Source organism: Oncorhynchus nerka, linkage group LG8 (assembly GCF_034236695.1).
Source record: "Oncorhynchus nerka isolate Pitt River linkage group LG8, Oner_Uvic_2.0, whole genome shotgun sequence".
Lineage (NCBI taxonomy): Eukaryota > Metazoa > Chordata > Actinopteri > Salmoniformes > Salmonidae > Oncorhynchus > Oncorhynchus nerka.
Genome location: NC_088403.1, coordinates 68,232,354 through 68,259,891, shown reverse-complemented (window position 1 = coordinate 68,259,891; position 27,538 = coordinate 68,232,354). Strand labels below are relative to the sequence as shown.

At 44.5% G+C, this 27,538-nt stretch overlaps 1 protein-coding gene across 1 annotated transcript; it reads right to left on the bottom strand.

Moving 5' to 3' along the window:
* On the bottom strand, positions 1-26,103 carry LOC115127121 (neuropeptide Y receptor type 2-like). The gene is made up of 7 exons (XM_065021161.1): positions 24,697-26,103; positions 23,891-24,436; positions 20,059-20,224; positions 18,728-18,881; positions 17,594-18,103; positions 432-887; positions 1-66 (listed from the first exon to the last, which is right to left on the bottom strand). Exons 2-7 carry the CDS (start codon positions 24,294-24,296, stop codon positions 1-3), a joined length of 1,758 nt encoding a protein of 585 aa, XP_064877233.1. The 5' UTR covers positions 24,297-24,436; positions 24,697-26,103.
* Between the last annotated feature and the right edge of the window lie 1,435 nt (positions 26,104-27,538).

Here is a 27,538-nt window from a genome sequence, read left to right as displayed (position 1 = left end):
TTAGGGTTTGTCCTGGAGCCCCTGAGAAGAACCAAGGGATGAGGGTTTGTCCTGGAGGAAGAACCCCTGGAGGAAGAACCAAGGGATGAGGGTTTGTCCTGGGGAGAACCAAGGGATTAGGGTTTGTCCTGGAGGAGCCCCTGAACCAAGGGTTTGTCCTGGAGGAGCCCCTGAGAAGAACCAATGGATGAGGGTTGTCCTGGAGGAGCCCCTGAGAAGAACCAAGGGATGAGGGTTTGTCCTGGAGGAGCCCCTGAGAAGAACCAAGGGATGAGGGTTGTCCTGGAGGAGCCCCTGAGAAGAACCAAGGGATGAGGGTTTGTCCTGGAGGAGCCCCTGAGAAGAACCAAGGGATGAGGGTTTGTCCTGGAGGAGCCCCTGAGAAGAACCAAGGGATGAGGGTTTGTCCTGGAGGATTCCCTGAGAAGAACCAAGGGATGAGGGTTGTCCTGGAGGAGCCCCTGAGAAGAACCAAGGGATGAGGGTTTGTCCTGGAGGATGAGAACCAATGGATTTGTCCTGGAGGAGCCCCTGAGAAGAACCAAGGGATGAGGGTTGTCCTGGAGGAGCCCCTGAGAAGAACCAAGGGATGAGGGTTTGTCCTGGAGGAGCCCCTGAGAAGAACAAAGGGATGAGGGTTTGTCCTGGAGGAGCCCCTGAGAAGAACCAAGGGATGAGGGTTTGTCCTGGAGGATTCCCTGAGAAGAACCAAGGGATGAGGGTTGTCCTGGAGGAGCCCCTGAGAAGAACCAAGGGATGAGGGTTGTCCTAGAGGAGCCCCTGAGAAGAACCAAGGCATGAGGGTTTGTGGAGGAGCCCCTGAAGAACCGTGACACAGAGGATTCCCTGAGAAGAACCAAGGGATGAGGGTTGTCCTGGAGGAGCCCCTGAGAAGAACCAAGGGATGATAGAGGAGCCCCTGAGAAGAACCAAGGCATGAGGGTTGTCCTGGACGTGACACAGAGACTCCGTGGTCACAACATCACATGCGATTGCTCTTTTACTTGGCACAAGCTGGGACAGGAGCTCCTCAAGAGGAAGCTGACGACGGTAGGAACAGTATGGAAAAACCAGCCAGAGCTCCCACCTCAGCTGTTAAATACACAGAGCAGGCCTATCAATTCCTCTCTGTTTGTGTTCATGGCCGACACGTCCCTAGTGTCCTACATGCAAAAGAAAGGCAAAATGTGGTACTCATGAGTGCGTTGCATATGGATGGAAGAATCTGTAGCCAGGAACATCAGAAACCAAAGGAGCGGTGGTCAATTTAGCCAAGCTGGTGAAAAACCCTACATCTTGTCATATTCTTCAACATCTTGGACTTCTCGGCTGACAACGACAGACAGGCTGACAGAGACAGACAGACAGGCTGGAAGGCAGACAGACAGACAGACATGCTGAACGACAGTCTGGAAGACAGACAGACAGACAGACAGACAGACAGACAGACAGACAGACAGACAGACAGGCTGGAAGGCAGACAAATAGACAGACAGGCAGGCTGACAGAAAGACAGACAGACAGACAGACAGACAGACAGACAGACAGACAGACAGACAGACAGACAGACAGGCTGGAAGACAGACAGACAGACAGACAGGCTGGAAGGAAGACAGACAGACAGACAGACAGACAGACAGACAGACAGACAGACAGACAGACAGACAGACAGACAGACAGACAGACAGACAGACAGACAGACAGACAGACAGACAGACAGACAGACAGACAGACAGACAGACAGACAGTCTCTCGGAGTGTGCCTCGGAGTGACTGTAACATTAGATTACCTTTCTGCTTAATCAAACGCTGTCACCATCGTTTAACCTCCTGCAGTTGGCCCGGTGTGTGTGTGTGTGTGTTTGTGTGTGTGTTGTGTGTGTGTGTGTGTGTGTGTGTGTGTGTGTGTGTGTGTGTGTGTGTGTGTGTGTGTGTGTGTGTGTGTGTGTGTGTAGGTTAGACAAATTCAGGCTGGGTTGTGAAGACTTTCTGACAGCACTGTCTAAATGTACAGTACCAGTCAAAAGGGTTTTTCTTTATTTTTACTATTTTCTACATTGTATAATAATAGTGAAGACATCAACACTATGAAATAACACACATGGAATCATGTAGTAACCCCAAAAAAGTGTTAAACAAATTAAAATATATATTATATTTTAGATTCTTCAAAGTAGCCACCCTTGATGACAGCTTTGCACATTCTTGGCATTCTCTCAACCAGCTTCATGAGGTAGTCACCTGGAATGCATTTCAATTAACAGGTGTGCCTTGTTTTTTGTTTTTTTTACAATCGCTTACACACTATAAGTGGTACTTGATGAACACTCAGTAAAACCATTAACTCGTGTACCTAATCTTCAGACCAAGTCGGCAAAACTGCAAGCACATTATGTGCTTTACACTCAGTTTGCAAATTGTAAAACACATTTTTTGTTGTTGTTGCCAAACACTAAAAACAGTTCTCTACATGATACACATCATTCAAAACTAACAAGTATTGTGTTTTGTTTTGGAAAACACTGTCATTCCAAATGCCTGATTACCCAGTGCTCATGTGGGAAAACACTTATAGCTAATATCTTCACTTAGAAATCAGAGCTTCAGATAGGCTTTCTTGGTTTGGACAACAATGGAGGCAATATTGTAATAGTTAGAGGAAAAGGAGTAGGACGAAGAGGGGGACGAGGACGAGGAGGATATATAGAAGGCCAGCATCCCGGAGTCGCCTCTTCACTGTTGATGTTGAGACTGGTGTTTTGCGGGTACTATTTAATGAAGCTGCCAGTTGAGGACTTGTAATCCAACCCACAAATGCTGATGCTCCAGATACTCAACTAGTCTAAGGAAGGTCAGTTTTATTGCTTATTAAATCAGCACAACCGTTTTCAGCTGTGCTACCATAATTGCAAAAGGGTTTTCTGATGATCAATTAGCTTTTTAAAATGATAAACTTGGATTAGCTAACCCAACGTGCCATTGGAACACAGGAGTGATGGTTGCTGATAATGGGCCTCTGTACGCCCATGTAGATAGTCCATAAATAATTATCTGTTTCCAGCTACAATAGTCATTTACAACATTAACAATGTCTACACTGTATTTCTGATTCTCTCTCTCTCTCTCTCTCTCTCTCTCTCTCTCTCTCTCTGTCTCTCTCTCTCTCTCCCTCTCTCTCTCTCTCTCTCTCTCTCTCTCTCTCTGTCTCTCTGTCTCTCTCTCTCTCTCTCTCTCCCTCTCTCTCTCTCTCTCTCTCTCTCTCCTCTCTCTCTCTCTCTCTCTCTCTCTCCTCTCTCTCTCTCTCTCTCTCTCTCTCTCTCTCTCTCTCTCTCTCTCTCTTTCTCTCTGGGTCAGAACCTCATCTGTGCTCAAGAGATCAACAAGTAGTAATCTGTACTAGTAATCCACATTATGGATTTCTGTCATTCCATCGACGTTGTATAATTTCTTTCATTTCGGCTCTAAATGTTCTCTGCTTTCCTAATGTCACCAGCGTGTCACAGTCTATCCTGAAGTCTACAGCATTGACTCCTCGTTCTGAAGTCTACAACATTGACTCCTCATCCTGAAGTCTATAGTATTGACTCCTCATCCTGAAGTCTACAGCATTGACTCCTCATCCTGGAGTCTACAACATTGACTCCTCATCCTGGAGTCTACAGCATTGACTCCTCATCCTGAAGTCTACAGCATTGACTCCTCATCCTGAAGTCTATAGTATTGACTCTTCACCTTGAAGTCTATAGTATTGACTCCTCATCCTGGAGTCTACAACATTGACTCCTCATCCTGGAGTCTACAGCATTGTCTCCTCATCCTGAAGTCTACAGCATTGACTCCTCATCCTGGAGTCTATAGTATTGTCTCCTCATCCTGAAGTCTACAGCATTGACTCCTCATCCTGGAGTCTACAACATTGACTCTTCATGCTGAAGTCTATAGCATTGACTCCTCATCCTGGAGTCTACAACATTGACTCCTCATCCTGAAGTCTACAACATTGACTCCTCGTTCTGAAGTCTACAACATTGACTCCTCGTTCTGAAGTCTATAGATTTGACTCCTCATCCTGAAGTCTACAACATTGACTCCTTATCCTGAAGTCTATAGTATTGACTCCTCATCCTGAAGCCTACAGCATTGACTCCTCATCCTGAAGTCTATAGTATTGACTCCTCATCCTGAAGTCTATAGTATTGACTCCTCATCCTGAAGTCTATAGTATTGACTCCTCATCTTGAAGTCTACAGCATTGACTCTTCATCCTGAAGTCTATAGTATTGACTCCTCATCCTGAAGTCCACAGCATTGACTCCTCATCCTGAAGTCTACAGCATTGACTCTTCATGCTGAAGTCTATAACATTGACTCCTCATCCTGAAGTCTATAGTATTGACTCCTCATCCTGAAGTCTGTAGTATTGACTCCTCATCCTGAAGTGTGTAGTATTGACTCCTCATCCTGGAGTCTACAACATTGACTCCTTATCCTGAAGTCTATAGATTTGACTCCTCATCCTGAAGTCTATAGTATTGACTCCTCATCCTGAAGTCTATAGTATTGACTTCTCATCCTGAAGTCTTTAGTATTGACTCCTCATCCTGAAGTCTACAACATTGACTCCTCATCTTGAAGTCTACAGCATTGACTCCCTCATCCTGAAGTCTATAGCATTGACTCCTCATCCTGAATTCTACAGCATTGATTCCTCATCCTGAAGTCTATAGTATTGACTCCTCATCCGGAAGTCTATAGTATTGACTCCTCATCCTGAAATCTATAGTATTGACTCTTCACCCTGAAGCCTACAGCATTGACTCCACATCCTGAAGTCTACAGCATTGTCTCCTCATCCTGGAGTCTACAACATTTTCTCCTCATCCTGAAGTCTATAGTATTGACTCCTCATCCTGAAGTCTATAGTATTGACTCCTCATCCTGAAGTCTACAGCATTGACTCCTCATGCTGAAGTCTACAGCATTGTCTCCTCATCCTGAAGTCTATAGTATTGACTCCTCATCCTGAATTCTCATCCTGAAGTCTATAGTATTGACTCCTCATCCTGAAGTCTATAGTATTGACTCCTCATCCTGAAGTCTATAGTATTGACTCCTCATCCTGAAGTCTATAGTATTGACTCTTCACCTTGAAGTCTATAGTATTGACTCATCATCCTGAAGTCTATAGTATTGACTCCTCATGCTGAAGTCTACAACATTGACTCCTCATCCTGAAGTCTACAGCATTGACTCCTCATCCTGAAGTCTATAGTATTGACTCCTCTTCCTGAAGTCTAAAGTATTGACTCCTCATCTTGAAGCCTACAGCATTGACTCCTCATCCTGAAGTCTATAGCATTGACTCCTCATCCTGAAGTCTATAGTATTGACTCCTCATCCTGAATTCTACAGCATTGACTCTTCATGCTGAAGTCTATAGCATTGACTCCTCATCCTGGAGTCTACAACATTGACTCCTCATCCTGAAGTCTACAACATTGACTCCTCGTTCTGAAGTCTACAACATTGACTCCTCATTCTGAAGTCTATAGATTTGACTCCTCATCCTGAAGTCTACAGCATTGACTCCTCATCCTGAAGTCCACAACATTGACTTCTCATCCTGAAGTCTACAACATTGACTCCTCGTTCTGAAGTCTATAGATTTGACTCCTCATCCTGAAGTCTACAACATTGACTCCTTATCCTGAAGTCTATAGTATTGACTCCTCATCCTGAAGCCTACAGCATTGACTCCTCATCCTGAAGTCTATAGTATTGACTCCTCATCCTGAAGTCTATAGTATTGTCTCCTCATCCGGAAGTCTATAGTATTGACTCCTCATCCTGAAGTCTATAGTATTGACTCCTCATCCTGAAGTCTATAGTATTGACACCTCATCCTGAAGTCTATAGTATTGACTCCTCATCTTGAAGTCTACAGCATTGACTCTTCATCCTGAAGTCTATAGTATTGACTCCTCATCCTGAATTCCACAGCATTGACTCCTCATCCTGAATTCTACAGCATTGACTCTTCATGCTGAAGTCTATAGCATTGACTCCTCATCCTGGAGTCTACAACATTGACTCCTTATCCTGAAGTCTATAGTATTGACTCTTCATCCTGAAGTCTACAGCATTGACTCCTCATCCTGAAGTCTCATTGCAAGTCATTGACTCCTCATCCTAAAGTCTATAGTATTGACTTCTCATCCTGAAGTCTATAGTATTGACTCCTCATCCTGAAGTCTATAGTATTGACTCCTCATCCTGAATTCTACAGCATTGACTCTTCATGCTGAAGTCTATAGCATTGACTCCTCATCCTGGAGTCTACAACATTGACTCCTCATCCTGAAGTCTACAACATTGACTCCTCGTTCTGAAGTCTACAACATTGACTCCTCGTTCTGAAGTCTATAGATTTGACTCCTCATCCTGAAGTCTACAGCATTGACTCCTCATCCTGAAGTCCACAACATTGACTTCTCATCCTGAAGTCTACAACATTGACTCCTCGTTCTGAAGTCTATAGATTTGACTCCTCATCCTGAAGTCTACAGCATTGACTCCTCATCCTGAAGTCCACAACATTGACTTCTCATCCTGAAGTCTACAACATTGACTCCTCGTTCTGAAGTCTATAGATTTGACTCCTCATCCTGAAGTCTACAACATTGACTCCTTATCCTGAAGTCTATAGTATTGACTCCTCATCCTGAAGCCTACAGCATTGACTCCTCATCCTGAAGTCTATAGTATTGACTCCTCATCCTGAAGTCTATAGTATTGACACCTCATCCTGAAGTCTATAGTATTGACTCCTCATCTTGAAGTCTACAGCATTGACTCTTCATCCTGAAGTCTATAGTATTGACTCCTCATCCTGAATTCCACAGCATTGACTCCTCATCCTGAATTCTACAGCATTAACTCTTCATGCTGAAGTCTATAGCATTGACTCCTCATCCTGGAGTCTACAACATTGACTCCTTATCCTGAAGTCTATAGTATTGACTCTTCATCCTGAAGTCTACAGCATTGACTCCTCATCCTGAAGTCTGCAACATTGACTCCTCGTCCTGAAGTCTATAGATTTGACTCCTCATCCTGAAGTCTATAGTATTGACTCCTCATCCTAAAGTCTATAGTATTGACTTCTCATCCTGAAGTCTATAGTATTGACTCCTCATCCTGAAGTCTATAGTATTGACTCCTCATCCTGAATTCTACAGCATTGACTCTTCATGCTGAAGTCTATAGCATTGACTCCTCATCCTGGAGTCTACAACATTGACTCCTCATCCTGAAGTCTACAGCATTGACTCCTCATCCTGAAGTCCACAACATTGACTTCTCATCCTGAAGTCTCTCGTTCTGAAGTCTATAGATTTGACTCCTCATCCTGAAGTCTACAACATTGACTCCTCATCCTGAAGTCCACAGTATTGACTTCTCATCCTGAAGCCTACAGCATTGACTCCTCATCCTGAAGTCTATAGATTGACTCCTCATCCTGAAGTCTATAAGTCTCTCACAGTCATTGACTCCTCATCCTGAAGTCTACAACATTGACTCCTCATCCTGAAGTCTAAGTATTGACTCCTCATCCTGAAGTCTATAGTATTGACTCCTCATCTTGAAGTCTACAGCATTGACTCTTCATCCTGAAGTCTATAGTATTGACTCCTCATCCTGAATTCCACAGCATTGACTCCTCATCCTGAATTCTACAGCATTGACTCTTCATGCTGAAGTCTATAGCATTGACTCCTCATCCTGAAGTCTATAGTATTGTCTCCTCATCCGGAAGTCTATAGTATTGACTCCTCATCCTGAAGTCTATAGTATTGACTCCTCATCCTGAAGTCTATAGTATTGACACCTCATCCTGAAGTCTATAGTATTGACTCCTCATCTTGAAGTCTACAGCATTGACTCTTCATCCTGAAGTCTATAGTATTGACTCCTCATCCTGAATTCCACAGCATTGACTCCTCATCCTGAAGTCTATAGTATTGACTCTTCATCCTGAAGTCTACAGCATTGACTCCTCATCCTGAAGTCTGCAACATTGACTCCTTATCCTGAAGTCTATAGTATTGACTCTTCATCCTGAAGTCTACAGCATTGACTCCTCATCCTGAAGTCTGCAACATTGACTCCTCATCCTAAAGTCTATAGTATTGACTTCTCATCCTGAAGTCTATAGTATTGACTCCTCATCCTGAAGTCTATAGTATTGACTCCTCATCCTGAATTCTACAGCATTGACTCTTCATGCTGAAGTCTATAGCATTGACTCCTCATCCTGGAGTCTACAACATTGACTCCTCATCCTGAAGTCTACAACATTGACTCCTCGTTCTGAAGTCTACAACATTGACTCCTCGTTCTGAAGTCTATAGATTTGACTCCTCATCCTGAAGTCTACAGCATTGACTCCTCATCCTGAAGTCCACAACATTGACTTCTCATCCTGAAGTCTACAACATTGACTCCTCGTTCTGAAGTCTATAGATTTGACTCCTCATCCTGAAGTCTACAGCATTGACTCCTCATCCTGAAGTCTACAACATTGACTCCTTATCCTGAAGTCTATAGTATTGACTCCTCATCCTGAAGCCTACAGCATTGACTCCTCATCCTGAAGTCTATAGTATTGACTCCTCATCCTGAAGTCTATAGTATTGTCTCCTCATCCGGAAGTCTATAGTATTGACTCCTCATCCTGAAGTCTATAGTATTGACTCCTCATCGAGAAGTCTATAGTATTGACTCCTCATCTTGAAGTCTACAGCATTGACTCTTCATCCTGAAGTCTATAGTATTGACTCCTCATCCTGAATTCCACAGCATTGACTCCTCATCCTGAATTCTACAGCATTAACTCTTCATGCTGAAGTCTATAGCATTGACTCCTCATCCTGGAGTCTACAACATTGACTCCTTATCCTGAAGTCTATAGTATTGACTCTTCATCCTGAAGTCTACAGCATTGACTCCTCATCCTGAAGTCTGCAACATTGACTCCTCGTCCTGAAGTCTATAGATTTGACTCCTCATCCTGAAGTCTATAGTATTGACTCCTCATCCTAAAGTCTATAGTATTGACTTCTCATCCTGAAGTCTATAGTATTGACTCCTCATCCTGAAGTCTATAGTATTGACTCCTCATCCTGAATTCTACAGCATTGACTCTTCATGCTGAAGTCTATAGCATTGACTCCTCATCCTGGAGTCTACAACATTGACTCCTCATCCTGAAGTCTACAGCATTGACTCCTCATCCTGAAGTCCACAACATTGACTTCTCATCCTGAAGTCTACAACATTGACTCCTCGTTCTGAAGTCTATAGATTTGACTCCTCATCCTGAAGTCTACAACATTGACTCCTCATCCTGAAGTCTATAATTGACTCCTCATCCTGAAGCCAAGCATTGACTCCTCATCCTGAAGTCTATAGTATTGACTCCTCATCCTGAAGTCTATAGTATTGTCTCCTCATCCGGAAGTCTATAGTATTGACTCCTCATCCTGAAGTCTATAGTTTGACTCCTCATCCTGAAGTCTACAGCATTGACTCCTCATCCTGAAGTCTATAGTATTGACTCCTCATCTTGAAGTCTACAGCATTGACTCTTCATCCTGAAGTCTATAGTATTGACTCCTCAGACTCCACAGCATTGACTCCTCATCCTGAATTCTACAGCATTGACTCTTCATGCTGAAGTCTATAGCATTTGACTCCTCATCCTGGAGTCTACAACATTGACTCCTTATCCTGAAGTCTATAGTATTGACTCTTCATCCTGAAGTCTACAGCATTGACTCCTCATCCTGAAGTCTGCAAATTGACTCCTCATCCTAAAGTCTATAGTATTGACTCTCATCCTGAAGTCTATAGTATTGACTCCTCATCCTGAAGTCTATAGTATTGACTCCTCATCCTGAATTCTACAGCATTGACTCTTCATGCTGAAGTCTATAGTATTGACTCCTCATCCTGGAGTCTACAACATTGACTCTCATCCTGAAGTCTACAACATTGACTCCTCGTTCTGAAGTCTACAACATTGACTCTCTGAAGTCTATAGATTTGACTCCTCATCCTGAAGTCTACAGCATTGACTCCTCATCCTGAAGTCCACAACATTGACTTCTCATCCTGAAGTCTACAACATTGACTCCTCATCCTGAAGTCTATAGTTTGACTCCTCATCCTGAAGTCTACAGCATTGACTCCTCATCCTGAAGTCCACAACATTGACTTCTTCTGAAGTCTACAACATTGAAGTCTATAGATTTGACTCCTCATCCTGAAGTCTACAACATTGACTCCTTATCCTGAAGTCTATAGTATTGACTCCTCATCCTGAAGCCTACAGCATTGACTCCTCATCCTGAAGTCTAGTATTGCTCATCCTGACTATAGTATTGACACCTCATCCTGAAGTCTATAGTATTCTCATCTTGAAGTCTATTGACTCTTCATCCTGAAGTCTATAGTATTGACTCCTCATCCTGAATTCCACAGCATTGACTCCTCATCCTGCATTCTACAGCATTAACTCTTCATGCTGAAGTCTATAGCATTGACTCCTCATCCTGGAGTCTACAACATTGACTCCTTATCCTGAAGTCTATAGTATTGACTCTTCATCCTGAAGTCTAAAGTCTATAGTCTGCAACATTGACTCCTCATCCTGAAGTCTATAGATTTGACTCCTCATCCTGAAGTCTATAGTATTGACTCCTCATCCTATAGTATTGACTTCTCATCCAGTCATTGACTATTCATCCTGAAGTCTATAGCATTGACTCCTCATCCTGGAGTCTACAACATTGACTCCTCATCCTGAAGTCTACAACATTGACTCCTCATTCTGAAGTCTACAACATTGACTCCTCGTTCTGAAGTCTATAGATTTGACTCCTCATCCTGAAGTCTACAGCATTGACTCCTCATCCTGAAGTCCACAACATTGACTTCTCATCCTGAAGTCTACAACATTGACTCATCGTTCTGAAGTCTATAGATTTGACTCCTCATCCTGAAGTCTACAACATTGACTCCTTATCCTGAAGTCTATAGTATTGACTCCTCATCCTGAAGCCTACAGCATTGACTCCTCATCCTGAAGTCTATAGTATTGACTCCTCATCCTGAAGTCTATAGTATTGACTCCTCATCCTGAAGTCTATAGTATTGACTCCTCATCTTGAAATCTACAGCATTGACTCTTCATCCTGAAGTCTATAGTATTGACTCCTCATCCTGAATTCCACAGCATTGACTCCTCATCCTGAATTCTACAGCATTGACTCTTCATGCTGAAGTCTATAGCATTGACTCCTCATCCTGGAGTCTACAACATTGACTCCTTATCCTGAAGTCTATAGTATTGACTCTTCATCCTGAAGTCTATAGTTTTGACTCCTCATCCTGAAGTCTGTAGTATTGACTCCTCATCCTGAAGTGTGTAGTATTGACTCCTCATCCTGGAGTCTACAACATTGACTCCTTATCCTGAAGTCTATAGATTTGACTCCTCATCCTGAAGTCTATAGTATTGACTCCTCATCCTGAAGTCTATAGTATTGACTCCTCATCCTGAAGTCTATAGTATTGACTCATCATCCTGAAGTCTACAGCATTGACTCCTCATCCTGAAGTCTACAGCATTGATTCCTCATCCTGAAGTCTATAGTATTGACTCCTCATCCTGAAGTCTATAGTATTGACTCCTCATCCTGAAGTCTATAGTATTGTCTCCTCATCCTGAAGTCTATAGTATTGACTCCTCATCCTGAAGTCTATAGTATTGACTCCTCATCCTGAAGTCTATAGTATTGACTCCTCATCCTGAAGTCTATAGTATTGACTCCTCATCCTGAAGTCTACAGCATTGTCTCCTCATCCTGAAGTCTACAGCATTGACTCCTCATCCTGAAGTCTACAACATTGACTCCTCATCCTGAAGTCTACAGCATTGACTCCTCATCCTGAAGTCTACAGCATTGACTCCTCATCCTGAAGTCCACAACATTGACTCCTCGTTCTGAAGTCTATAGATTTGTCTCCTCATCCTGAAGTCTATAGTATTGACTCCTCATCCTGAAGTCTATAGTATTGACTCCTCATCCTGAAGTCTATAGTATTGACTCCTCATCCTGAAGTCTACAGCATTGACTCCTCATCTTGAAGTCTACAGCATTGACTCTTCATCCTGAAGTCTATAGTATTGACTCCTCATCCTGAATTCCACAGCATTGACTCCTCATCCTGAATTCTACAGCATTGACTCTTCATGCTGAAGTCTATAGCATTGACTCCTCATCCTGGAGTCTACAACATTGACTCCTTATCCTGAAGTCTATAGTATTGACTCTTCATCCTGAAGTCTACAGCATTGACTCCTCATCCTGAAGTCTGCAACATTGACTCCTCATCCTGAAGTGTGTAGTATTGACTCCTCATCCTGGAGTCTACAACATTGACTCCTTATCCTGAAGTCTATAGATTTGACTCCTCATCCTGAAGTCTATAGTATTGACTCCTCATCCTGAAGTCTATAGTATTGACTCCTCATCCTGAAGTCTATAGTATTGACTCCTCATCCTGAAGTCTACAGCATTGACTCCTCATCCTTACAGCATTGATTCCTCATCCTGAAGTCTATAGTATTGACTCCTCATCCTGAAGTCTACAAGTATTGACTCCTCATCCTGAAGTCTACAACATTGACTCCTCGTTCTGAAGTCTATAGATTTGACTCCTCATCCTGAAGTCTATAGCATTGACTCCTCATCCTGAAGTCACAACATTGACTTCTCATCCTGAAGTCTACAACATTGACTCCTCGTTCTGAAGTCTATAGCATTTGACTCCTCATCCTGAAGTCTACAACATTGACTCCTTATCCTGAAGTCTATAGTATTGACTCCTCATCCTGAAGCCTACAGCATTGACTCCTCATCCTGAAGTCTATAGTATTGACTCCTCATCCTGAAGTCTATAGTATTGTCTCCTCATCCTGAAGTCTATAGTATTGACTCCTCATCCTGAAGTCTATAGTATTGACTCCTCATCCTGAAGTCTATAGTATTGACTCCTCATCCTGAAGTCTACAGCATTGACTCCTCATCTTGAAGTCTACAGCATTGACTCTTCATCCTGAAGTCTATAGTATTGACTCCTCATCCTGAATTCCACAGCATTGACTCCTCATCCTGAATTCTACAGCATTGACTCTTCATGCTGAAGTCTATAGCATTGACTCCTCATCCTGGAGTCTACAACATTGACTCCTTATCCTGAAGTCTATAGTATTGACTCTTCATCCTGAAGTCTACAGCATTGACTCCTCATCCTGAAGTCTGCAACATTGACTCCTCGTCCTGAAGTCTATAGATTTGACTCCTCATCCTGAAGTCTATAGTATTGACTCCTCATCCTAAAGTCTATAGTATTGACTTCTCATCCTGAAGTCTATAGTATTGACTCCTCATCCTGAAGTCTATAGTATTGACTCCTCATCCTGAATTCTACAGCATTGACTCTTCATGCTGAAGTCTATAGCATTGACTCCTCATCCTGGAGTCTACAACATTGACTCCTCATCCTGAAGTCTACAACATTGACTCCTCGTTCTGAAGTCTACAACATTGACTCCTCGTTCTGAAGTCTATAGATTTGACTCCTCATCCTGAAGTCTACAGCATTGACTCCTCATCCTGAAGTCCACAACATTGACTTCTCATCCTGAAGTCTACAACATTGACTCCTCGTTCTGAAGTCTATAGATTTGACTCCTCATCCTGAAGTCTACAGCATTGACTCCTCATCCTGAAGTCCACAACATTGACTTCTCATCCTGAAGTCTACAACATTGACTCCTCGTTCTGAAGTCTATAGATTTGACTCCTCATCCTGAGGTCTACAACATTGACTCCTTATCCTGAAGTCTATAGTATTGACTCCTCATCCTGAAGCCTACAGCATTGACTCCTCATCCTGAAGTCTATAGTATTGACTCCTCATCCTGAAGTCTATAGTATTGTCTCCTCATCCGGAAGTCTATAGTATTGACTCCTCATCCTGAAGTCTATAGTATTGACTCCTCATCCTGAAGTCTATAGTATTGACTCCTCATCCTGAAGTCTATAGTATTGACTCCTCATCTTGAAGTCTACAGCATTGACTCTTCATCCTGAAGTCTATAGTATTGACTCCTCATCCTGAATTCCACAGCATTGACTCCTCATCCTGAATTCTACAGCATTGACTCTTCATGCTGAAGTCTATAGCATTGACTCCTCATCCTGGAGTCTACAACATTGACTCCTTGTCCTGAAGTCTATAGATTTGACTCCTCATCCTGAAGTCTATAGTATTGACTCCTCATCCTAAAGTCTATAGTATTGACTTCTCATCCTGAAGTCTATTATTGACTCCTCATCCTGAAGTCTATAGTATTGACTCCTCATCCTGAATTCTACAGCATTGACTCTTCATGCTGAAGTCTATAGCATTGACTCCTCATCCTGGAGTCTACAACATTGACTCCTCATCCTGAAGTCTACAACATTGACTCCTCTAGTCTACAACATTGACTCCTCGTTCTGAAGTCTATAGATTTGACTCCTCATCCTGAAGTCTATAGTATTGACTCCTCATCCTGAAGTCTACAGTATTGACTCATCATTCTGAAGTCTACAGCATTGACTCCTCATCCTGAAGTCTACAGCATTGATTCCTCATCCTGAAGTCTATAGTATTGACTCCTCATCCTGAAGTCTACAGCATTGACTCCTCATCCTGAAGTCTATAGTATTGTCTCCTCATCCTGAAGTCTATAGTATTGACTCCTCATCCTGAAGTCTATAGTATTGACTCCTCTCTTGAAGTCTCATTGACTCTTCCTGAAGTCTATAGTATTGACTCCTCATCCTGAAGTCTACAGCATTGACTCCTCATCCTGAAGTCTACAGCATTGTCTCCTCATCCTGAAGTCTACAGCATTGACTCCTCATCCTGAAGTCTACAACATTGACTCCTCATCCTGAAGTCTACAGCATTGACTCCTCATCCTGAAGTCTGTAGTATTGACTCCTCATCCTGAAGTGTAGTATTGACTCCTCATCCTGAGTCTCCTCGTTCTGAAGTCTATAGATTTGTCTCCTCATCCTGAAGTCTATAGTATTGACTCCTCATCCTGAAGTCTATAGTATTGACTCCTCATCCTGAAGTCTATAGTATTGACTCCTCATCCTGAAGTCTACAGCATTGACTCCTCATCCTGAAGTCTACAGCATTGACTCCTCATCCTGAAGTCTATAGTATTGTCTCCTCATCCTGAAGTCTATAGTATTGACTCCTCATCCTGGAGTCTATAGCATTGACTCTTCATCCTGAAGTCTATAGTATTGACTCCTCATCCTGAAGTCTATAGTATTGACTCCTCAATCACATCCATTAACCTAAATAAATACCAAGACATCAACAGACAGCCACCATCTCCTGAAATATCAATAGTTTTCCATGAGACGCACCGAAAGCCATTCACATTTCCTGATTTCTTTTTGATTGAACCTTTATTAAAGTTTGGCACACATGTATTTTTTAATTCACCCCACAAATGAGGCCATGGTGCCCCATCAACTGGCACCGTATTCTCCTTAACAGTGCACTACTATTGACCAGGGCCCTGATAGGGAATAGGGTGGCATTTGGAACAAAGTTTCAAAGTTTCAAACAACCCTAAAACATTCTGTGATTTGGGACTGAATACATGTCACCACTGCCCAGCCAGCCAGTCCCGACCCATTAAACTGAACTCATTAAAACTTTAAGCTCCTTTCGGGTTTAAAAAAAAAATTCATATAATCTTTTTTCTTCATCCCATCTCTGACATTTCATTTTCCTTTTAATCATGGGAACAGTGGGTTATCTCTCTGTAACATAATTTTTTATCATGAACCGTGGGTTATCTCTCTTTCACGTCATCCTTTTTTCATGTGAATAGTGGGTTATCTCTCTATTAGGTCATCACTGCTTTATCTCTCTCTCAATTCAATTCAATTCAAGGGGCTTTATTGACATGGGAAACATGTGTTAACATTGCCAAAGCAAGTGAGGTAGATAATATACAAAAGTGAAATAAACAATAAAAATTAACAGTAAACATTACACATACAGAAGTTTCAAAACAATAAAGACATTACAAATGTCATATATATATATATATATATATATATATATACAGTGTTGTAACGATGTACAAATGGTTAAAGTACACAAGGGAAAATAAATAAGCATAAATATGGGTTGTATTTACAATGGTGTTTGTTCTTCACTGGTTGCCCTTTTCTTGTGGCAACAGGTCACAAATCTGGCTGCTGTGATGTCACACTGTGGTATTTCCCCCAGTAGATATGGGAGTTTATCAAAATTGGATTTGTTTTCTAATTCTTTGTGGATCTGTGTGATCTGGGGGAAATATGTATCTCTAATATGGTCATACATTGGGCAGGAGGTTAGGAAGTGCAGCTCAGTTTCCACCTCATTTTGTGGTTCTCTCTATTCAGTCTCTTCTCATCCCTCATTCCCCTCCCTCCCTCCCTCCCTCATTCCCGCCCCTCCCTCCCTCATTCCCTCCCTCCCTCCCTCCCTCTCCCTCCCTCCCTCCCTCCCTCCCTCATTCCCCCCCTCCCTCCCTCATTTCCCCCTCCCCCCCCTCCCTCCCTCCCTCCCTCATTCCCCTCCCTCCCTCCACCTCTTCTTCTTCATCTGTCTCTCCCCATATCGGTCTCTCTCTCTTCCTCTCCCCATATCGGTCTCTCTGTCTCTGTCTCTCTCTCTGTCTCTCTCTCTGTCTCTCTCTCTCTCTCCTCCCCTCTCTCTCTCTCTCTCCTCTCTCTCTCTCCCTCCTCTCTCTCTCTCTCTCTGTCTCCCTCTCTCTGTCTCCCTCTCTCCGTCTCTCTCCCTCTCCGTCTCTCTCCGTCTCTCTCTCTCTCTCTCTCTCTCTCTCTCTCTCTCTCTCTCTCTCTCTCTCTCTCTCTCTCTCTCTCTCCCTCTGTCTCCCTCTCTCTCTCTGTCTCTCTCTCTCTCCCTCTCTCTCTGTCTCTCTCTCTCTCTCTCTCCTCTCCCTCTCCCTCTGTCTCCCTCTCTCTCTGTCTCCCTCTGTCTCCCTCTGTCTCCCTCTCTCTCCCTCTGTCTCCCTCTCTCTCACTCTCTCTCTCCCTCCCTCTCTCTCCTTCTGTCTCTAATTCTCTCTCCTTCCCTCTTCTTCTCTCTCAGAGGTCTGTAGCATTGAGATGGTTTGTCACAACGTCCTGGGCCTCTAGATCCAGCTTCATCTCTCCCCCCTCTCCTGCCATCCCTTCCCCCTCTCCTGCCATCCCTCCCCCATCTCCTGCCTTCCCTCCCCATCTCCTGCCATCCCTCCCCCATCTCCTGCCTTCCCTCCCCCATCTCCTGCCTTCCCTCCCCCATCTCCTGCCATCCCTCCCCCATCTCCTGCCATCCCTCCCCCATCTCCTGCCTTCCCTCCCCCATCTCCTGCCATCCCTCCCCCATCTCCTGCCTTCCCTCCCCCATCTCCTCCCTTCCCTCCTCCTCCCTTCCCTCTTCCTCCCTTCCCTCTTCCTCCCTCCGGATGCACACTATCCATTCTCTGCTCACAGCGGAACACGGTCGTGAACGCGGTGCGATAGTTGCTGTTCATCCACCCGTAGAGCAGAGGGTTAGCGAACGTTGAGCACATGGCCACCACGTGGAACAGCGTGTACAGCAGTCTAAAATCCCTCATGTCCAAGAGGAAGCCGTCGATATCCGTGGCCAATTGAAAAGCGTGGAACGGCAGCCAGCTGACGGCGAACACCACGACCACGGTCACCAGCATCTTGGTGGTTTTGCGTCGACGGCGGTGGCGGTCGTTGCGGCCTGCGGGGGACATGTGGGAACGGAGTTTGGACCAGATACGAGCGTAGGCGAAGGAGATGACGGCTAGAGGGAGAACGTACTGGAGGAGGAGCATGGAGATTGAATACACTGTCCCGTCTGTCGAGCTGCCCGGCCACTTCTCTGTACACACCTGGAGAAGAGGAGAGAGGGTTAGGGTCTGTCTGTCTGTCTGTGTGTCTGTGTGTCTGTGTGTCTGTGTGTCTGTGTGTCTGTGTGTCTGCGTGTCTGCGTGTCTGCCTGTCTGTCTGTCTGTCTGTCTGTCTGTCTGTGTGTCGTTCTGTCTGTCTGTCTGTCTGTAGTTCTGTGTGTCTGTCTGTGTGTCTGTAGTTCTGTGTGTGTGTCTGTGTGCCTGTCTGTCTGTCTGTCTGTCTGTCTGTCTGTCTGTCTGTCTGTCTGTCTGTCTGCGTGCCTGTCTGTCTGTCTGCCTGTCTGTCTGTCTGTCTGTCGTTCTGTGTGTCGTTCTGTGTGTCTGTCTGTCTGTCTGTCTGTCTGTCTGTCTGTGTCTGTCTGTCTGTCTGTAGTTCTGTAGTTCTGTGTGTCTGTCTGTGTGTCTGTGTGCGTGTCTGTCTGTCTGTGTGTGTGTCTGTCTGTGTGTCTGTCTGTCTGTGTGTGTGTGTGTCTGTCTGTCTGTCTGTCTGTCTGTCTGTGTGTCTGTGTGTCTGTCTGTCTGTAGTTCTGTGTGTCTGTCTGTGTGTGTGTGTCTGTCTGTGTGTCTGTCTGTCTGTCTGTCTGTCTGTCTGTCTGTCAGACCTACCTGTATAGGCTGTCCTGGAGCCAGATTGAAGGTACCATACTCTCTGAAGATAGCTAGTGGACTAGCCAGCACCGCACTCAGTACCCACGTGGCGGCAATCACCCCGAAACACACATCCTTTCTCATCCTGGTCTCCAGGTGGTACACTATACACCTGTCAATCAATCAGCCAGCCAATCAGTGCGCCAGTCAATCAATTAATCAGTCAGCCAGTCAATCAATCAATCAATCAGTCAATCAGTCAGCCAGTCAATCAATCAATCAGTCAGCCTGTCAATCAGTCAGCCAGCCAGTCAATCAATATGTCAGCCAGTCCATCAGTCAATCAGTCAGCCAGTCCATCAGTCAGTCAATCAGTCAGTCAGTCAGTCAATCAGTCAGTCAGTCAATCAGTCATCCAGTCAATCAGTCAATATGTCAGCCAGTCCATCAGTCAGTCAATCAGTCAGCCAGTCAGTCAGCCAGTCCTTCAGTCAATATGTCAGCCAGTCCATCAGTCAGTCAATCAGTCAGCCAGTCAATCAGTCAGTCAATCAGTCAATCAGTCAGTCAGCCAGTCAATCAGTCAGTCAATCAGTCAATCAATCAGTCAATTAGTCAGTCAATCAGTCAGTCAGCCAGTCAATCAGCCAGTCAATCAGTCAGTCAATCAGTCAATCAATCGGCCAGTCAATCAATCAATCAATCAGTCAGCCAGTCAATCAATCAATCAGTCAGCCTGTCAATCAGTCAGCCAGCCAGTCAATCAATATGTCAGCCAGTCCATCAGTCAATCAGTCAGCCAGTCCATCAGTCAGTCAATCAGTCAGTCAGTCAGTCAATCAGTCAGTCAGTCAATCAGTCATCCAGTCAATCAGTCAATATGTCAGCCAGTCCATCAGTCAGTCAATCAGTCAGCCAGTCAGTCAGCCAGTCCTTCAGTCAATATGTCAGCCAGGCCATCAGTCAGTCAATCAGTCAGCCAGTCAATCAGTCAGTCAATCAGTCAATCAGTCAGTCAGCCAGTCAATCAGTCAGTCAATCAGTCAATCAATCAGTCAATTAGTCAGTCAATCAGTCAGTCAGCCAGTCAATCAGTCAATCAATCGGCCAGTCAATCAGTCAGCCAGCCAGTCAGTCAGTCAGTCAGCCTGTCAATCAGTCAGCCAGTCAATCAATCAGCCAGTCAATCAGCCAGCCAGCCAAACAATCAATGAATCAGTCAATCAGTCAGCAGTTAAACAATCAGCCAGTAAATCAATCAGCCTGTCAATCAGTCAGCAGTTAAACAATCAGTCAGTAAATCAATCGACCAAACAGTCAGTCAGCAGTTAAACTTGATGAAGTCTCACCTGTGTCTATCGAGGGCTATGACGTTGAGCGTCACCGTGGATACGTGGACAGCCAATCCCTGTGCATAGGGAAGCAGGAAACAAAGTACCTGGCCAAACTTCCACTCCCCGAGCAGAGTATAGACCAACGTGAAGGGGAGACATAATGTATTCACCAGGAGGTCAGCTAGAGAGAGATGTGGGGAGGAAAGAGAGAGGGAGAGAGAGACAGAGAGAGACAGAGAGAGACAGAGACAGACAGAGAGAGACAGAGAAGAGAGAGAGAGAGAGAGAGAGAGAGAGAGAGACCGAGAGAGAGATTCAGTCATAGAGCCAATTTCCCTTTATGGTTGTGAGGTCTGGGGTCCGCTCATCAACCAAGATTTCACAAAATGGGACAAACACCAAATTGAGACTGGATGCAGAATTCTGCAAAAACTATCCTCCGTGTACAACGTTGAACACCAAATAATGCAGAGCAGAATTAGGCCGATACCCACTAATTATCAAAATCTAGAAAAGAGCCGTTAAATTCTACAACCACCTAAAAGGAAGCGATTCCCAAACCTTCCATAACAAAGCCATCACCTACAGAGAGATGAACCTGGAGAAGAGTCCCCTAAGCAAGCTGGTCCTGGGGCTCTGTTCACAAACACAAACACACCCCACAGAGCCCCAGGACAGCAGCACAATTAGTCCCAACCAAATCATGAGAAAACAAAAAGACAATTACTTGACACATTGGAAAGAATTAACAAAAAAACTGAGCAAACTAGAATGCTATTTGGCCCTAAACAGAGAGTACACAGTGGCAGAATACCTGACCACTGTGACTGACCCACACTTAAGGAAAGCTTTGACTATGTACAGACTCAGTGAGCATAGCCTTGCTATTGAGAAAGGCCGCCGCAGGCAGACATGGCTCTCAAGAGAAGACAGGCTATGTGCTCACTGCCCACAAAATTATGTAGAAACTGAGCTGCACTTCCTAACCTCCTGCCCAATGTATGACCATATTAGAGACACATATTTCTCTCAGATTACACAGACCCACAAAGAATTAGAAAATAAACCCGATATTGATAAACTCCCATATCTACTGGGTGAAATTCCACAGTGTGACATCACAGCAGCAAGATGTGTGACCTGTTGCCACAAGAAAAGGGCAACCAGTGAAGAACAAACTCCATTGTAAATACAACCCATATTTATGCTGATTTATTTTCCCTTTTGTACTTTAATTATTTGCACATTGTTACAACACTGTATATATATATATATATATATAATATGACATTTGAAATGTCTTTATTCTTTAATAAATCATTTCACTTGTGTATATTATCTATTTCACTTGCTTTAGTAATGTAAACATATGTATCCCATGCCAATTAAAGCCCCTTAAATTGAAATTGAAATTGAGACAAAGGCATATCTAACATCTTTAGTAACAATGACAAAGACACCAGGGGTTTCCTCAGCACATCAGACATAAACAAGACATGAAAAGTCCTCTGAGTTAAGAGTCCAGGCTTTGGGTGAGGTCCGACCACGCCAACCAATGGTCACAAGCAATGGTTGGTCATCGCCATTCTATCCAATCACAGAACATGAGTCTGAGATGGAACCAAGGCACATCACATTTGGGGGGGGATAACCCAACCAGGACCCCCTGAACTATTCTTTGTTATTGGTACTGAACATGAGTAACCGTTGGCAACAGTCTTCACTATTCAACACTATTTTTGTTATTAACGAGGGTAGTTAAGAACAAAAATATTAACCTTGGGAACAGTTAACTGCCTTGTTCAGGGGAACAGTGGGTTATTCAACACTGGGTTTTTGTTCAGGGAACAGTGGGTTAATTTAACAGTGGGTTAACTGCCTTGTTCAGGGAACAGTGGGTTAACTCTTGTTCAGGGGAACAGTGGGAACAAAAATGGGTTAATTTCAGGGGAACAGTGGGTTAACTGCCTTGTTCAGGGGAACAGTGGGTTAACTGCCTTGTTCAGGGGAACAGTGGGTTAACTGCCTTGTTCAGGGGAACAGTGGGTTAACTGCCTTGTTCAGGTGCATAATGACGGCCTACCGGGGAACAGTGGGGTAACTGCCTTGTTCAGGGGAACAGTGGGTTAACTGCCTTGTTCAGGGGAACAGTGGGTTAACTGACTCGTTCAGGGGAACAGTGGGTTAACTGCCTCGTTCTGGGGAACAGTGGGTTAACTGCCTCGTTCAGGGGAACAGTGGGTTAACTGCCTCGTTCATGGGAACAGTGGGTTAACTGCCTCGTTCATGGGAACAGTGGGTTAACTGCCTTGTTCAGGGGAACAGTGGGTTAACTGCCTTGTTCAGGGGAACAGTGGGTTAACTGCCTTGTTCAGGGGAACAGTGGGTTAACTGCCTTGTTCAGGTGCATAATGACGGCCTGTTCAGGGGAACAGTGGGGTAACTGCCTTGTTCAGGGAACAGTGGGTTAACTGCCTTGTTCAGGGGAACAGTGGGTTAACTGCCTTGTTCAGGGAACAGTGGGTTAACTGCCTTGTTCAGGGGAACAGTGGGTTAACTGCCTTGTTCAGGGAACAGTGGGTTAACTCAGGGGCAGTGGGTTAACTGCCTTGTTCAGGGAACAGTGGGTTAACTGCCTTGTTCAGGGGAACAGTGGGTTAACTGCCTTGTTCAGGGAACAGTTAACTGCCTTTCGGTTACTGGGTTAACTGCCTTGTTCACTGGGAACTGATCACCTTCAGCCCTGTTTTGGTTTTAAACATGTCCAACCTTGTTAGAGTCTTCCCTATTCAACACTCTGTTCTTGGTACTGAACATAACATGTTGCCCAGCGGTTGTGTGAAACCTTTGGGAGGTAAACACAGACACACACACACACACAGACACACACACACACAGACACGCACACATGCACAATACATTCTTGCCAATAACCAGACCCAATGGGGCAGAGGATAGACTGAAGGATTAATACACACAGATACACGTGTACACACACACTTACCCACGGACACAGACACCCCCAAAAGTCGACAAAAAAACATAAAAATATTACATGACAGTTCATCTAAGTCTAACTCAAACTAACCAAGGGGGATCGAACACACACACACACACACACACACACACACACACACACACACACACACTGAGAATGAGGTACTGCTGGTTTGATTTCTTTCTGAAATTAACTTGTTGAGAAAGAGGCAGAGCGACAGGTAGGCAAGTACACAGACAGGCAGACAGTCAGGTAGGCAGACAGGGAGATAGACAGGGAGACAGACAGGTAGACAGACAGTGAGACAGACAGGCAGACAGTCAGGTAGGCAGACAGGGAGATAGACAGGGAGACAGACATGTAGACAAGTACACAGACAGTGAGACAGACAGGGAGACAGTCAGGTAGGCAGACAGGGAGACAGACAGGTAGACAGACAGTGAGACAGACAGGCAGACAATCAGGTAGACAGACAGGCAGACAGGCAGACAGTCAGGGAGACAGACAGGGAGACAGACATGTAGACAAGTACACAGACAGGGAGACAGACAGGGAGACAGTCAGGGAGACAGTCATGTAGATAGACAGACATGCAGACAGGCAAATAGTCAGGCAGACAGAGACCCAGACAGACAGACAGACAGACAGACAGACAGACAGACAGTTAGGTAGACAGTCAGTCAGTCAGTCAGTCAGTCAGACAGACAGACAAAGACAGAGGGACAGACAGACAGACAGACAGGCAGACAGAGACCCAGACAGACAGACAGACAGAGACCCAGACAGACAGACAGACAGACAGACAGACAGAGACAGACAGACAGGCCATCTATATAAAAAGCTACCTACCGACAGCGAGGTTAGCTATGAAGAAGTTAGTCACGGTCCTCAGCGTCTTGAAGCGATACACCACGTATATGACCAGAGAGTTCCCCACTACTCCTAGTAGTATAATGGTACTGTAGGCCAGGATTAAAACCACCTGGACCCCTACTAGCTTGGTACTGTCACCCAGTCCCGCCAGAGAGCTGTCCCCATACCCCCCCACGCTGGGACCGTACCCCCCCAAGTCTCCCAAATCCAGGAGGGGAGTGTAGAGAGACTGTAGGGGTGACGACGACTCTTCTGTTGGGGGGTCGTCGATGCCGGGGTCGTAGGCATGGTAGCCGGGGTATAGGTCATTGCCGTGGAGACCGGGGGCGGAGAAAAGAAGGGATGCATCTTGGGAGATGTTGGCGGGAGAGAGGTAATCCATTTCTCTGGTTTCTCGTCACATGTCATACACACACATCTCGTCCGTCCGACGCACAAGTGGGTGTGTATACACACACACACACACCAACACACACACACACACACACACACACCAACACAAAAGTGCACAAAGAGCGAGTTCTGGAAAGAAAGATGTGAGAAGCAAATAGGTGTTAAGATGCCACATGACACACACACACACACACACACACACGCACGCACACACACACACACGCACACACGCACGTACACACACACGCACACACGCACGCACGCACACACACGAGTAACATGGTAACAGAGACAGTCACTGTGACAATAGAACGCCTGAAGCAACTTGCTCAGTGAATTTGTGCTGTACCTTCGCTCAAAGAAATAAACACACTGTGTGTCAGAGCTACCTGAAGCTGGTGGATGAACTTTAGCACAAGAGGTGTGAAGGGAAGAGCTGGTTTACCTGAAATAGAGAGAGGAGGGGGAGAGAATGATCTGAGTGACAAGGTAAGAAGGGCCTTCCATGCCATCAAAACAATTTGACATGCCAATTAGCAAAAAATACATGAATAAGATCCAAGAATTCACCATCCAATTACCATTACCCATTACCATCCAAGAATTCACAAAACGGGACGAACACCAAATTGAGACTCGGCCTGCAGAATTCTGTACAAGACACCAAATAATGAGTTGCACTTCCTAACCTCTCGCCAATGTATTTTGTTATAAAAAATATATATTTAACCTTTATTTAACTAGGTAAGTCCGTTAAAGAACAAATTCTTATTTACAATGACGGTGTAACAATACAGAGGCGGATGCAAGATGCAAGCAACAATGGTTTAATGAATACAGGTTACAGCAGCAACAGGACAGACAGACTGTACTCAGACGGAATCCGACCCAGGGACTAGGGCGCATCCTCCTATGTGAGCGTGCTGAGAAACCCAGGGGAGAGTGTCCGGATGGGTAGGAAGGAGCACAGCAGATAATCCACACAAGGGCGGCGAGAGATGAGCACGGACACACGACACAACCTCAGGGAAGTAACAACGATCTGACAACAAGAAACACTGGTTACAGAACATATAAAGGGAAGATAAGTGATTCCAGCTGGCGCAGACAATCAGGCCGAGATTGGGAACCACGCCCACACAAACACGGGAGAGAGAGAGAGAGAGAGAAAAGGAAAAGGAGGCAGTGGATTCATGAACCGTGACAGACGGCCTAGGAACAGTGTGACCATATTAGAGACACATATTTCCCTCAGATTACACAGACACACAAAGAATTAGAAAACAAATTAAATTTTGGTTAACTCCCATATCTACTGGGTGAAATTCCACAGTGTGCCATCACAGCAGCAATATTTGTGACCTGTTGCCACAAGAAAAGGGCAACCAGTGAAGAACAAACACCATTGTAAATACAAATACAACCCATATTTATGTTGATTTATTTTCCCTTTCATACTTTAACTATTTGCACATAATATGTCTTTATTCTTTTGAAACTTCATTTTAATGTTTAATGTTCATTTGTTTTGTTTATTTAACTTTTGTTTATTATTTACCTCACTTGCTTTGGTGACATTAACATGTTTCCCATGTCAATAAAGCCCCTTGAATTCAATTGAATGGGGAGAGAGACAGAGGGAGAGAGGGAGAGAGAGAGTGAGAGAGAGACAGAGAGACAGAATTCAACTGAATTCAATTGAGTGGGGAGAGACAGAGCGAGAGAGGGAGAGAGAGAGAGAGAGAGAGAGAGAGAGAGAGAGAGAGACAGAGAGAGAGAGGGAGAGAGAGACAGAGAGACAGAATTCAACTGAATTCAATTGAGTGGGGAGAGACAGAGAGAGAGAGAGAGAGAGACAGAGAGAGAGACAGAGAGAGAGATATAGAGAGAGAGAGGGAGAGAGAGAGATACAGAGAGAGAGAGAGAGACAGAGAGAGAGACAGAGAGAGAGATAGAGAGAGAGAGATAGAGAGAGAGAGAGGGAGAGAGAGAGAGACAGAGAGAGAGAGAGACAGAGAGAGAGACAGAGAGAGAGAGAGAGACAGAGAGAGAGACATATGGCATATGATTACGTAGGAGACTGCAGTGGTATGACATTAGAGACTACAGTGGTATGACATTAGAGACTACAGTGGTATGACATTAGAGACTACAGTGGTATGACATTAGAGACTACAGTGGTATGACATTAAAGACTACAGTGGTATGACATTAGAGACTACAGTGGTATGACATTAGAGACTACAGTGGTATGACATTAGAGACTACAGTGGTATGACATTAGAGACTACAGTGGTATGACATTAGAGACTACAGTGGTATGACATTAGAGACTACAGTGGTATGACATTAGAGACTACAGTGGTATGACATTAGAGACTACAGTGGTATGACATTAGAGACTACAGTGGTATGACATTAGAGACTACAGTGGTATGACATTAGAGACTACAGTGGTATGACATTAGAGACTACAGTGGTATGACATTAGAGATATCTACTATCCCATATCTACTGGGTGAAATACCACAGTGTACCATCACAGCAGCAAGATTTGTGACCTGTTGCCACAAGAAAAGGGCAACTAAGAACAAACACCATTGTAAATACAACCCATATTTATGTTGATTTATTTTCCCTTTTGTACTTGAACTATTTATACTATTTGTGAGGAGAAGAGCTGAACCTATTACCTGTTTTGTATAGAGAGGAGGGGAGAGAGGGAAGGAGAGAAAACAGAATGAGAGAGGGAGACAGAGGGAGAGAGAGAGAGAGAGAGAGAGAGAGAGAGAGAGAGAGGGGGGGGGAGCATGAGAGTGAGAGAGGGACAGAGAGAGAGAAAGCGGGAGAGAGAGAGAGGGAGAGGGAGAGAGAAAGCGAGAGAGAGGGAGAGAGAGAGAAGATAGAGAGAGGGAGAGAGAGAGATAGAGAGAAGAGAGGGAGAGGGAGAGCATGAGAGCGAGAGAGGGACAGAGAGAGAGAAAGCGAGAGAGAGGGAGAGAGAGAGAAGATAGAGAGAGGGAGAGAGCGAGAGAAGGAGAGAGAGAGAGAGAGAGAGAGAGAGAGAGACAGAGAGAGAGAGGAGAGAGAGACAGAGAGACAGAATTCAACTGAATTCAATTGAGTGGGGAGAGACAGAGAGAGAGAGAGAGAGAGACAGAGAGAGACAGAGAGAGATATAGAGAGAGAGAGCAGAGAGAGATACAGAGAGAGAGACAGAGAGAGAGACAG

Excerpts from the sequence above, each read along its gene's own strand:
- LOC115127121 (XM_065021161.1), bottom strand. The coding sequence starts at position 24,296 with ATGGATTACCTCTCTCCCGCCAACATCTCCCAAGATGCATCCCTTCTT. Across the intron at positions 18,104-18,727 it reads CTCCAGGACAGCCTATACAG|GTGTGTACAGAGAAGTGGCC; the intron begins GTAGGTCTGACA and ends CCTCTTCTCCAG. Across the intron at positions 67-431 it reads AGGACAACCCTCATCCCTTG|GGGTTCTTCCTCCAGGACAA; the intron begins GTTCTTCTCAGG and ends TTCTTCCTCCAG.